Source organism: Triturus cristatus, chromosome 10 (genome assembly GCF_964204655.1).
Source record: "Triturus cristatus chromosome 10, aTriCri1.1, whole genome shotgun sequence".
NCBI lineage: Eukaryota > Metazoa > Chordata > Amphibia > Caudata > Salamandridae > Triturus > Triturus cristatus.
Window position 1 is genome coordinate 1,109,944,063 of NC_140593.1, and position 13,857 is coordinate 1,109,957,919.

A 13,857-nucleotide genomic window follows, 5' to 3' on the forward strand; every position below is an offset into this window, starting at 1 on the left:
GGTGAAGCACATCTCCGGGCTCTCGCCATCTTGAGGATGTGGAGCCCTACCCTATCAGGACTAGGCTAATGCCCCCCTCCCACAGGAGAGAGGCAGGATAGGGGGTGTACCCACCCCAGGACGGGGACCCATTGGTCCCTGCCCTTCACCTACCTGTAATGCCCCAATATCTAGTATTTAGGGGCACCCTGAACCTTCCTTCCCCAGATTCCAGATTCCAAACTACGAAGAGCAAGAAGAAAGAAGACCTGCCCTGCAGCTGCTGAAAAGAGGAAGACACCAACTGCTTCGGCCCCAGCCCTACCGGTCTGTCGACCCTCGAACCTGTTCCCGCTCCAGCCCGGCATCTCTTGTGGCTAGCAACCTCACCAACCCCGGAGGACCTGACTACCTTTTGGCTCTAAGCCCCTGGGACTCCCATGAGTAGAGGCTCTACTCGAAACCTATCTCTAACCCCTGGCAGCAGCCCGGAACCGCGAACCCAGCACACTCTGCACCAGCCGAGCCTGGCCAGTGCCGGAGTGAACAAAGACCCTGAGGACGACCCCACGGCGACTGTGACCCCGAGTCCGGCACCCAAGGACCTCCCTCGACATTCCTGAAGAAGCCTGCAGCCTCAGAACCAGCTGCCCCCCCAACCGCGATCAACAGAGGGTAAGATTTCCCGACACCTAAAGGCACCCCTGCACGCGGCGCCCCACGGCCCCCTGTGCCCAATCCCGGGGTACCTACCTATCCTCCAACTACCCAACTTACCTCTCGAAGTGGTGGTGGCACCTGAAGAGTCCTCGTCCCCGAGCTTGCAGTCTTTTTCCTAACCGGAGATTTCCCATTGAAATCCATTGAGCGCCCGAAGGCTCAAAAGCACTCTGCACCCAGCCGCCAGAGTGGCCCTGGCAGTGAAAACTCTACTCCTTCCTACTTCCCCACTTGCCCTGAATAAGTGACCAGGAGCCCAGCTCCCACAGTCGCGTGGCTTGCCAGTCAGCAGCCACCAAACAAGGCCCCCCTATCCCTCATAGGATAACATTGGGCCTAACTCTCTATGCACCCGGCCGCCCTAGAGCCACTGAGAGTGAACCAACTGCACCTACCTGACCCTGGGAGACCCCTGAGTCTGTGCCCAGAACCTCAACTCTGCCAGTCGAGTACTTACCCTTAAACCGAAAACTCTATTTTCCTCATAGGGTAACATTGACTGGCTTTTTCCTGAAATTTCTTCTAAGTGTGGACTTTTCAAATCTTTAAATGTTCACCAAAAATCAGCCGAGTGACAAAAACGAATTTACTCACCTGTTCTTAGGTGAGCTCCCAGTGCTGGATCTTGGTGCCCAGCACTGACTCTGAAAAATCTCTACAACTGTACTTACCCTTAACTCAATTTTCTTCCATAGGAAACCATTGACTGTTTTTCTGTGAAATTTCTTCTAAGTGTCGATTTCTGCAATCTTTAAATATTCTTCAAAAATCGTATAATATCTGAAAACGTAATTGCTTACCTGTTTTGGATAAAGGTCCCAGTACTGAGTCTAGGCACCCAGTACTGGATTACAAAAGTAACGAGAACATACTGTACCTGTAACCTGCATTTTCTTCCATAGGGAATCATTGACTGTTTTCTCTGAAATATTTTCTAAGTGTCAACTTTTAAAATAGCAAAATATTGTCTAAAAATCATCACTAATTAAGTCGACTTTCATCACTTGATTCTGAGAACTGACCCAGGACTGAATCTAAGATCCAGTCCTGGAATTCCAAAAGTAATCTAAAAAGTAATCTGTTGCAAATAACTTGAATTTACCATTGAGCTCAATTTATTGTTGTGTTTAAAAATAGAGTTGCCTACTGCAACCACTTGTAACTGTTTACTAAAATCTATTGCATACTGCAAAAGTATTTATATGAAACATCTACTGTTGAGAAAGTATATTTTAACTCCAAGTGTTGGTTCTAAAATAAAACAAGCATATATTTTTTATATATAAACCATTGGCCTAGAGTTCAGTTATTGAGTGTGTGAGACCATTTGCTGACTGAGTGTGTACAACAAATGCTTTACACTGTCCTCTGATATTGCCTTACTGCTCGACCAAGCTACCACTTTAGAGAGTAAGGTTATACCTAACTTTAACCTCTGTCAAACCCTAGGGGACTGTGGACTCTGTACACCCTGTACCTATTAAGGAACAGTATATACAGAGCCACTTTCTCACACAAGGATTTTAATACTATCTGGCCAATTAAATACTGTTGACGGACCTTGTTAGCCACAGTGTAGTGTTTGGTGAAGGAGGGTGGTGTTGACCATGTAACAGATTTGCAGATGTCTGCAAGGAATGATTCCCAAGAAGGCCACTGTAGGAAGATGGCTCTTCCCTTATGAGTGGGCAGGGGCTTACTATGCAATCCCAAAGTGGGGTAGTGTGGACTAGCAGCCTTAGGCTTAACACAGAGGAGTGCAAGACATTTGCAAATATACACACAATGATCAATAAATGACACACATGACTCGAGGAGATCCTCACCAATTTCTAAAAATAGCAAGTATCTTTATATATGTTTAGGCATCAGAGAAAAATCGTTCAGGTAAGTACATTTTTTAATAAAAATCCTTTTCACTTTAAAAAGTGGACATAGTGCAGCTTCTGAGTTCTGCAAGGTTATCCTATGGAAGGAAGAACAAGTTCTGTACAGTACAGTGACATGCATGACCAATCTCCAGGAGTTATGGTGTGTGGTGGGCCAGGTCGAAGGCGGCACCAGCAGTACACCACCAGGGGCAGCCGGGTGCAGGGTACAAACCAGCGTCAGGAGCCCAATGTATTTCAATGGAGATGGATCACTGCGGAAAGAGGCTGCAGGCTCTAGCTAGGAGGCCAGTAGGGCTGAACCAGCAAATGAGCTCAGGCCTTGCGATGCTCCGGGGGTAACTCTTTGGTCCTTTTCTCCAAGGCCCAAGGTTGCAGGAGTGTCCTTAGACATCGGGGTTTTCTTTACCGGAGCAGCCGTGGTCATGGGGGCCTGCGAGCGGAGGATGCAGGCAAAGTCGGGGAGACCAAGAGGGGTGAAACCACGATGGACTCGAGCTCTGGAGGACCTTCTTGACACCGAACGTCTCACTTCAACTGGAGCCAGAGGAGACGGGTGCAGTGGGGACTTAGGGTGTCGGATTTTGGTAGTTCCGGAGGCCTCAGAGTCATCTCTCTTGGCATTTCTTCGGAACAGGTCCGCTGTTCATGACAAGTCTTGAATCTCGTTCGAAGGCAGGCAATCTGCATGGGTTTCTGGAATCAGCAGGTGCAGAACGAGTCTACTTTGATGCAGCTTTCGATGAGGGATGTAGACAAGCCGTCAGGGTTGGTAACTGGTCAGCTACTTCTTCTGTCCTCTCTGAGTTTGTGGCTCTTCGGTCTCCTCTCTCTTCTTAGGTCGTCAGGATCGGCTTCTCTGGTGTTAGGGGCTTCCCCAAATACTGAATTTAGGGTCATCAGGAGAGAGTAGGGTAGTAAACCAATGCACTATTGGCCCTTGGGGTCACTACGCCCACTATGACAACTCCCTGTGGGAAGTGGGCATAACCCTGTCACAGACTTCCTAAGTATGCCATCACAAAGATGGCTACTTCTGCAAAATTGCGTCCAACTCACAGTAGCCCACCTTTGGGGTGGTACTAGCCTGGAGGTGGCACGCATCCTTGACTAAACTTTTCCTGTCTGTCCAGGTGCCAAGGGGGCCCTGGACAAAGGGGTCGGCTTCCTCTCCTTTGAGGGGGAGCCAGATTTGCATTTCGAAGGCGCCACCCTTTGCGGCTTGCCGCCCAAGGAAGGCTAATCAGCAGGCCATCCTGTGGGAGGGGGCTCTTCCCTGACATGTTTTTGATCTGGGTCTCCTGAGAGCAGAGGCTCTCACACTAGGAGGTCAGAACAGTGTCTCGGGTGGCAGGCTGGCAGAAACCAGTCAACAAGGACACCAGAGGCTGGTAGGTTTTCAGGGGGCACCTCTAAGGTGCCCTCTGGGAGCATGTATTGGTAAATGCAAAACTGGTATCAGTGTGGGTTTACCAATACGAGATGTTTGATACCAAACATCCCTATTTTCAGTGACGCCATCATTTTACCTGGGGAACTCGTTTTCATCGAGTCCAGCACTTGTTTTAAAATGCCTTTCCTGGTCACTTGTACTGGCAGTGATAGGACTGACCAGCAAAGGAGCATATCTGCTTATGCAGGTATGTCCTCACAAGTAATATTCAGTACCCCGACATAAAATATTGCATGCAGTGTTAGGGGACATGGCACACAGATGTATGACAGGTTAATTTTTGTCTGCCCCAAGACACACAGCAGCCTGCGACAGCAGCCTTGCATGTGCTTAGTTAGGGTCCCTTAGGGTGGCACAATTTGTGCTTTTGCCCTTAGGGGCCCTCTTTAGTACCTCTAGCCCTAGGTACAATTTATTAGGGACTTACAGAGGGTGCTAAAGGTATTGTCAATTGGGGTAAATAAATTGAACATTTTTAGGGAAAGAACACTTGCACTAGGGCCCTGGTTTCCAGGAACCCAGTACATTTCAGTCAAAGTTGCATCACATAGGCAAAAAGTGGGGTGGTACTGCAACAAAAACTAGTTTCCTACAGACATTGTAGTTGCCTTCTGAGTGGAAAGTGATATAAGATCTACATGCATTAGGTGGCTTGCTTTATCGGAACATGTTTGTATACACTTAATCCAACTGGCAATCCTACACTTGGAAATGGCTTATCCTATGAGGGGTCTTCCAAAGGCAACAAATAATTGTTTTATTCTGCAGATGGTTTTAGTTCTAGAACTATAGCACATTGGTGCACTTTTGACATCAAGTTTATATAATTCCCTTTCTGATACAGATTCAGGGTGTAGGAAGAAAATGGCCAACTCAATTGTTTGGGTTACTTTAAAAGGGAAAACTATCTTGGAAAGCAACTGTGGGTTTGTTCATAAAACTACCCTTTCTCTATGTTGCTGGATACAAGGTTAATCCACTGTAGAGGCTCACTGACTCTCCTGAGAGAAGTGATATCAATGAGGAAGGCTACCTTCCAAGTCAAGCACTGTTTGCCACAAGAGTGCAGTGACTGAAGAAAGGCACATTAAACTTGCTGGAACTATACTGAGATTCCAGACCAGAGCTGGAGGTATTTTAGAGCAGGTACTCTCCTTTTGGACAGTCCAGTGCTCGAACTTAAAGCCCAAACCTAATGGCGAAAAATGACTAAGATGGAGTCTTTCTCCTTGTGCATTGTGGGCAAAGGGAGGGACCACAGGGCACCTTGTGACCGAAACTTCTTCAAACAAAATCACCCAACAATAGATGCCAGGAGTGTGCACAGCACAGGTATTTATGAGCATATGTTACACATATTATTTTCTTTCTTTTTGACCAAATGCCCATCCTGTGGAAGAAAGAAGGAGAAAAGCCCACACAATGTCTGCATCAATTGCCTTCCAGACTCAAATTATGAGTGGAAGTTCTTTGTTGAGATGTCCAAAAGACATCTACAGGACAGAGAAGAAAACAGGAGAACCTCCTGTGCCAGGAATCTGTTTCTGACATTATGCACTATAAACAATTAATACTTCTGTCACAAAAAACACTTTCACAAATTATTTTTAAAAGGAAAAGTGAGAGAAATGAGGCGCAATGTAGTAAGGTAGATTAAAGGTGTGCATGACTATACAGTGTTTATGATTATCAATGGCGGTCCCCAGAAAGAGAATACTTTTAATATTTTAAACTGTTTTAATATGCTTTGTTGTGGCTTAAAATACTTTCTACATGTAGGTACCTGTATGTGTGAAAACTGACCAGACAGTTGGTCTCACATCGCTCAATGGTTCAGGTCACATAAAGGGGAGTGTGGCTGCCTGCTCCACATTTGAATAAGGTCAGCCAATGGGAGCGAAAGCAGAAGCTTCCCTTGCTTGAGAGTGTTGTGGGGCCTGGTGTAAGTCCTTGAGTGACAATGACATTACTTTTCCTTGGCTGCAGTTGATGAGCAAGTTTGAGTGCCAGTTTAGGAAACAAATGCTTTAATTTCATGCACAATTAGCAATGCTCAAGCAGCAACAGGTGTTACAGGCAGTTAGTAGAACTGTTTGGACACTGCACAGTCAGGGTAATCAGAAAGCAAGCACCCTAATTAAATCCTGGTGATCGGAAATAAATTAAGGAGTTGAGACCCAGGTAATACGTGCTGAAATTAAGCACTGGATGTCAATTATGAGTAATGGAGCACAAGAGAAAAGCAAACAGTGGAGCGGCTTGAAAATAGGGGTTGGCAAAGAAAGGTGATGCGCAAGCAGCATTTTGGAGCAGGTGTCAGTGATCTTGAAGGTGAAATGCTGGTCCTCCATCTTAAATAAAAGAAACAAAGTTTGTGGCACAGGTTTTCGGTGCTGCTACACAGGCTCCAGAAGGGCCTGGAGGAATGTCAGGACACTCCTGGATACCATACCTTTTGCAGACTTCAGAGGAGTGTCTGATTAGCAGAATACAATTCCATGTTCTTTCAGTTTATAGTTTGCTTTGAAAGGTGTGTTTGACAGCAAGGTAAGGAGCATAAATGGAATAAGAAATTGAATTTCACTCAAATGTGCTTCAGGTGTGCTGGAATTTTTCTTCGCGTAAGCTTTTGTTCAGATCATCTAACCCTTTGCTTGGAGTTGCACCTCTTATGCTTAGAGACTTTTTGTTATTTTGGGCTCTAGTCATTAATGAACATAAACGGTTCCAGTGCTAAAGGCTGCTAGTAAAGCTGTGCTGCCTCAGATGAGGCAATTTGTTCACATGTAACACTAGCTGCTACTGAAATCACACCGCATTTCAGCACTCCTGTTGGGACAATAGAAAATCATACTTTGCTGTGCAGTCCTGGTTTATTTCACTGTACCCAAGCTGCAGAGTGAGGGTTAGCTTGGTTAGAGAGAAGTGCAATGGATCAGGTACCAAGGATCAATAGGGATAACACTGAAAGGATCACCTAAACAAATCTTTGTGTTAGGTAAGGCAAGACCATGTAGAATTTATTTTAAAAAAAGACTGGTGATAACAAAATAATGTGTATCTGTATAGGTTACAGGAAATGAATCTACATAAGTTACCGGAAATTACGCAATGCTACATTACAGCTTTAAAACAACGCACTTACCACACTGCTGAGCCACCGCAACCATAGTGTAATGACGAATTAGACTGGCTACAAATGGTAATGCACTGGGCCTCAGATCTTTAATGACCGCCGACATGAATGCTCCTGTTAGAGCCTGTTCAAAAGTCTTACGGGCAGGAGTGTCCTGGGCTTTGTAACGATGTGAAATGATTACGCTGGGGATGGACTTTTCAGTGAAGCTGAAAAACAAAATTTGATCAAAGTCATCAAATGTCTTTGTATGTCATGTTTTGCTGGGACCTAGTCCTTTTGGTACACATTAATCATGAAGAATAACAGCCATATTTATGGAGCATGCCGTAAACCAGATAAATATTTCAAGGAAATAGAATGGAACTGAATTAAAGGTCATCTCTTGTTTTGGAGATGCCAAAACAACCATAAATGCGCATTTACTTACCAACTAAACCAATAATATCAAAATATACTGCAAGGCATAACATTGTTTTGATGTTATCAATACAGAATAAACCAGCAACAAACGAACAAACATGATTGAAAAAAGACAATGTCATGTGAATCAAAGATGTACCTGCTGGTAGCAAAAGTAGAGAACAAATGACTGACGTCAATGTTTCGACCTCTATGGAGCTCTTAGGGTTCATGTCCTAATAAATATTGTACTAGAAACAGTATAAATTTGATATCAAACACCTTGTCTTAACAAACACCACAGTTTTCAGTAAAGCCATCATGTAGTTGGGAAACTCTTAATAACCAGTGCCCAGTACACATACTTGTACCATCTAGTAGTTCGACTAAACAGCACAGGGACATATCTGCTCATGTAGTAAGCCCTCACATGTAATATAAGGCACCCTGCCTTAGGGCTACAAGCTCTGCTGTAGGGGTGACTTACATATATTTCATGCAGTCACTTGGGCACAGCACACAGTGAATGTGTCATGACATGTTTTAACTCATGGTTTGCACGATGACACGCAGTCTGCAATGGCAAGCAGAATGCAATTTGTAAGGGGGTCACTCAGAGTGGCATAGTACATGTTGCAGCCCTTAGGGACCCTCTTTGGTACCCAGGCCCCTAGGCACCAGGGGGACAACATACTAGGAACTTACAGGGGAGCCAAAGTGTGTGCCAAATGGGTTACAATTAGACCATTTAGCATGTTCTAGGGAAAGAGCACTGGGGCCTTATTGGCAGGAACTCCGTGCACATCAGTCGAAAAGCATCAGCATCGTGCCAAAAAGTGAGGGTGACCGTGAAAACAAGCATTGGCATAGCCAATAGGTGTCGCCTTTGGGACCTTATAAGTATTTAGTTATGCAGCATAATATCTTTGGTGCAACATCAACAACTGTTGCATGGCTAAACACTTATACGGTCCTAAAGGCGAAACCTATTGGCTATGCCAATGCTTGTTATATGTGATATGTATTTATAACAATATTTTAAAAATCGTTGAAACTATAATATTACATAATATTAACAAATCAATTAAGTGTATGTAAATAAAAAAGCTACATTTTAATTTGTTTGAGAATTTTAAAGTGTTCTGTACATTTAAAGTAATTTGAAATTGGAGGCTAAAAATTAAGTTAGCATCTTCACATTGATTCATGGAAGCAGTGCAAGTGCCTCAAACATAATATAGTATGGATGATGAGTGGCCTAAACCAAATTTAGAAATCTCCTCCAACCTTCCCATTAAAATTCAAATGTAGACTTAAAAAAATATATATTTATACTTCATCGTTTGTGTATTTGTTTGATGGATGCTTGTCTCTATATTTTTTTCTGTATTGTTTTGCAGTTCAAACAATTAAAAAATGCCTAGGCTGGGTCCCCAGCTTCCATCAATGACTGACTGGAGGTTTCCAGATTCCAATAATGATTCAGAGGGGGTCCCCGGGTTCAAGCAATAATTAAGTGGGGGTCCACAGAATTCACAAGTTTTACACTCACTGCCCTGGAAAACGGTGTGGGGACGTTCTATGTTTCTCAGGCTTAGTTCTGAGAACACACTAATACGGTCACAGGAAAGGCACGGAGACAGTGCATGCATGACACACATCCTCAGAGGAGTAGAAACAGAAACGGCAGTGTAGTCGAAAGATAAAACCCTCTGATAACAAGCACATGCCTTTAATTGTAATTTTTTCTGTAGGTATGTGCCCGCCATGTTTAGGCAGCAGCACTGTTTAAATATTAACTTATTTTTTTATTTGTGGCGCATGTTTAAAATTGAAGAAAAAAAAAAAAAGAAAGTCAAGCTTGCCTATGCCAGACCTAGTGTCCTTGCCAATGCTTGTTCTTTAATGTGGGTGCACTCAATGGGAACAGACTACGTGCCTTCGCTTTTAGAGCATACGATTGCTTCGTAGGTTCAAACAGTTTCATAAAATGTGTCAGGCCTGTGAAACTGAAATCGCAATCTCAGCTACATGTACTTTATATGCAAAACAGCAGCTGAGTTCCGAAGGCCGGCAAGCAACCTATCAAAGCTGCAGCGCATAAAGAAAAAAAAAAGCCATAAATCTTTTTCAGACTTCTCCGGATCACCGGCAAAGGTTGTGTTATTTCTTCAGTTGCACAGCCTTGCAAATGCAGATATATGCCTGTGAACTTTGCAAGAAGCAATGCGGATATTTTAAAGCACACGCCACAAGCGTGCTTGTCACAGTAAAAGAAAAACACACTTCTGGCACTGCAATCGTGTTTGCTGGCCCGGGAGGTGCATGCATGTATGCGTGCACGCGCAGTCTGCTCTTTTTCGAAGCACATACTCTTGCTTGTTGCACGCCCCTGTGCGCTCCCGCAAGGTGTATGCCGCCACAAGCACGAGTATGTGCTTCGAAAAAGAGCTGAACGACGGCTAAATGTCTCCCTATGCAACGCATGCGCGCGGCATAGGCGAAACCTAAAAAAGGGCACTTTCATACAGTGGCCACTAAATACTCTGTTGAATAAAAAAAAAGCAGAAACAATGGGGGGGGGGGGGGGAATGAGTGCAAACAACAATGACGGGAGGCAGACAGGTGCAAGCAACAACAAGCAAGCAAGAACGAAGGGGGAAGTAACAACAAAAAAAGTACCTGTTGAAGGACACTATTAAAAGACATTTACCAGTACGTGTGCCATGCTCCATCATGGAGACAAATGCACAAGAGAAAAAGTGAAACCAGCAAGCACTGATGACCAATGAGAAGCAAGGAAATGAGTGTGACTATGAAGCAAATTAATGGTAAGCAATGAGCGGACTGTAAGGCCTTATTATGTTTTTGTTTTTATTAAAGTAACAGATCTTGCAAATGACAGCACATTTGTGGTCTCCGGTAAGATGTAAAGACGAAGGCAGGAATGTCTTGGGGACCAACTGAAATGCATGTAACTCAAGCAGTCTAATGTGTGCATTACAGGGAATCAATGTTTAGGTGACAAATATAGTGAGAACCGGATAAAGACAAAACCTTGTCCTTCAGGTCAAATTGTCAAGTTACTTCCACCTTTGCAGGTCTCAGAAGACCTCTGGAGACAGCCAAATGCCATCCAAGAAGTTGCCCAAGTGCAGTCTTCAGTGAAAGCGACTACATAACTGAAGTGCTCACAGGTTCCACCTCACATGTGTGATGAGCAGAATACAGGAAGCAAAGATGGCCAGCAGCCATTACAGTGTAATAGCTAGATGTCAAACCGCCTTCGGAAACATCAAAAAGAGATCATGAAAGTACCGGATGTGCTGCACAGGGTAAAGTTCTCAATGCAATAGTTTCTAGAATTGTCCCAATTAAAAAAAGAGACACTGAGCACATGTAGAAGAGAAATGGAGAAAGCTGACAAAAAAACGTTAACATTGTGCTCTAGAGGTGGACCACAAACGTTGTGGAGAGCCAGTCTTCAATGCCAGCTGATTAGGTATGGGAACATATTTCCAAGTTGCAAAGGTGAGCTGGAAGCATAACTGAGATGGGAGGAAGTTCAGCATGGAAAGGATCAGAATAGGGCATTGTTCCCTATGAGAAAAAGGGGTTCTGTTGCACTACCCCCTCCCCCAGCCTGCCCCCAGCCCCCCCACACGTTTTGCCTGCCTTTTGATGCATTTTGACTGTAGAGAACTGGGTCCCTGCGCTTCAGGTTCCGAGTACCAGTGTTCTTTCCCTAAAAACATGTCCTCAATTGGTACTTTTGCCCCTCTAAGTCTGTAGTAAGTAGTACCCTGGTTACCTAGGGCATGGAGGCTGAAGAGGATCACTAGGACAATGCCACTGCTCCTACAGCTGGCATATCCCTGTGAGGTAAAAAAAAAAAAAGAAGTCAGCATGACACACTACCTGTGTGCCATGCCGGCTAGCACTCCCTAAGATATAGGTAAGTCACCCCTCAAGCAGGCCTTACCAGCCCTAAGGCAGGGTGCACTATATCCTAGGTGTGGGCATATCTGCATGAGCAGATATGGCCCTTCAGTATTAGGGTATATTCCTTAATATTGAAAGTGTCAGGGATGCCATAGAGAGTACATGCGATGGGTTCTTATTATTCTTGCTGAATTTTATGTCTAACGTAGAAAATGGCACTAATGGGAGAAAATGTAGAAAAAAGATCAATACTGAGAAGTTAAGTACATTTTTTTCTTTTTTTCTTAGAGGAAGGAAATTAGCAGTATGGATAAATTAAAAATCTTGACGATCAATATTTGTGGCCTCAATGATGAGACAAAGAGTGGCCATTGGGCTACAATTATCCGGAGCAAATATTCTGTGTGTTCAAGAAACACATATTGAGGGGTCACAAATTCATTTGCTTAACCAATTGGGTTTTAAACTTATTATAGCCACTACACAAGGAACTAGGACAAAGGGTGTCGCTATTCTGGGGAAAGCAGGTATGGTACAATTTACTCGATCTATGTCCGATAAATATGGTCGTTGGGCTATCACAGAGTGTCAGATGTTCAATGGAGGTAAAATGGCAATTTGTACAATTTATAGCAATATTAGTGATGACCCCGTAGTTCTGGATCACATATCTAACTAACTTGTCCATTGGTCACTTCCTGTAGTAATCTGTGGGGATTTTAATATAAATTTACCTAGCAATTGGTCAGAGGAGTTTGGTTTTGAATATAAAGGCAGAAAGCCAAAAGTTTTTCAAGCTCTTAAAAATGTATGCCTAACTCAGGCGCAGTATCCCAACGATCAGGGTTTTACGCATTATTCCTTTCCACATGCACGTCATGCAAGGTTGGATTATTTCTTGGTTTCTAGCATTCTAGCCACTAGCTGTTTTATTGAAAAATTACCACGGGTACTTTCTGATCATAATCCCCTTCTCCTTACTATTGAAATTGGTTCACAAAGGCATAATATTCTAACATGGACATTTGAAAGAGCATTATTAATAAATGAAGCGTACTGTCAGTCCATGCGACAGTGGATCCCTAGATTCTTGGAAGAAAATATAGGTAGTGCACCAATTGAGATCATTTGGGACACTCTTAAAGCTGGAATCAGAGGGGAAACACTTCGATTTTCATTGAATGCTAATAAAAAAGCCAAACAAGAAATGAAAATACTTCAGAGTAACATCGGTATTGCTGAAGGAGGGCTAATCAAAGCCATTCAGGAGGGAAGAGACACTGAAAATGAGCTAAGACAGATTTCAATTGCTAAAAACAGAGTCATAGATGTATTAACGGCAAGAGCTATCAATAGAGCAGCTGTTTATAAGGAAAAGATTTACGAACTGAGTGAACAAGTTGGACATCAGCTAGCTGTACGCGCCCGAGAACTTAATACCGTTAACTCTATTAAGATGATTCGAGAACCAGAAGCAGGGCTAATAGCTGATTCTGATGCAATTAGAACTGCCTTCCATAAATTTTACCAGGCTCTATACAGTGGTAATGATACTAATGTACAGTTGGACGCAATTAATGAATATATCAATCAAGATAGCCCAATGAGTCTAGAAAGTAATGATTCAGAAAGTATGGATGCCATCCCCCAAGGGGAGGAAATTCTTCTCGCATTAAATAGTCTTGCTTCAGGTAAAGCGGCGGGTATGGATGGGATTCCCACTGAATATTATATTAAATTCTTTCCCCAATTGAAGAATACACTAACACCATTGGGTCATGGTCAATGGCCAAAATTATTGTATTTCTAAAAAAGCATAAAGATCCTACAGAACTTGGGTCGTATCGCCCAATTACTTTAATAACTAGTGATTCCAAAATCTATGCTAAGTTACTTGCCGCACGATTAGCTCTGAATATACATAAAATCGTATCGGCTCGACAACATGGGTTCATTCCGGGTAGGGACACCACCGATCATATCCAGAGAGTAATCTCTTTGTTTGATTGGTGTGAAGTTTCAGGAGACCCTATGGCACTTATAGTTTTAGATGCCGAAAAAGCATTCGATAGGGTCTCCTGGAAATATCTGTGGATAGTTATGGCTAGATGTGGTATCGGGGATCCCTTTATTACAGCTGTACAGATGTTGTACAGGAATCCGTCTGCTGGTGTTATGGTTAATGGGTCAGTATCAGCACCATTGTCCATTACTAGAAGTACAAGGCAGGGGTGTCCGTGTTCACCCCTTTTATTTGCTATATATATTGACCCATTTATCCGAAGATTGGATAACAACGCATTGATACCATCCATCTGGATAAGAGACCAGGCCAC

At 43.5% G+C, this 13,857-nt stretch overlaps 1 protein-coding gene across 3 annotated transcripts in view; it reads right to left on the reverse strand.

Moving 5' to 3' along the window:
• The window catches only part of TRRAP (transformation/transcription domain associated protein), a 1,075,110-nt gene that overhangs the window by 854,871 nt on the left and 206,382 nt on the right, over positions 1 to 13,857 (reverse strand). For all 3 annotated transcript variants that reach the window (XM_085629333.1, XM_085629332.1, XM_085629331.1), the window contains exon 23: positions 7,187 to 7,386. In XM_085629333.1, coding sequence (XP_085485459.1) covers positions 7,187 to 7,386 — 200 coding nt within the window. The remainder of the gene's footprint in view (positions 1 to 7,186; positions 7,387 to 13,857) is intronic.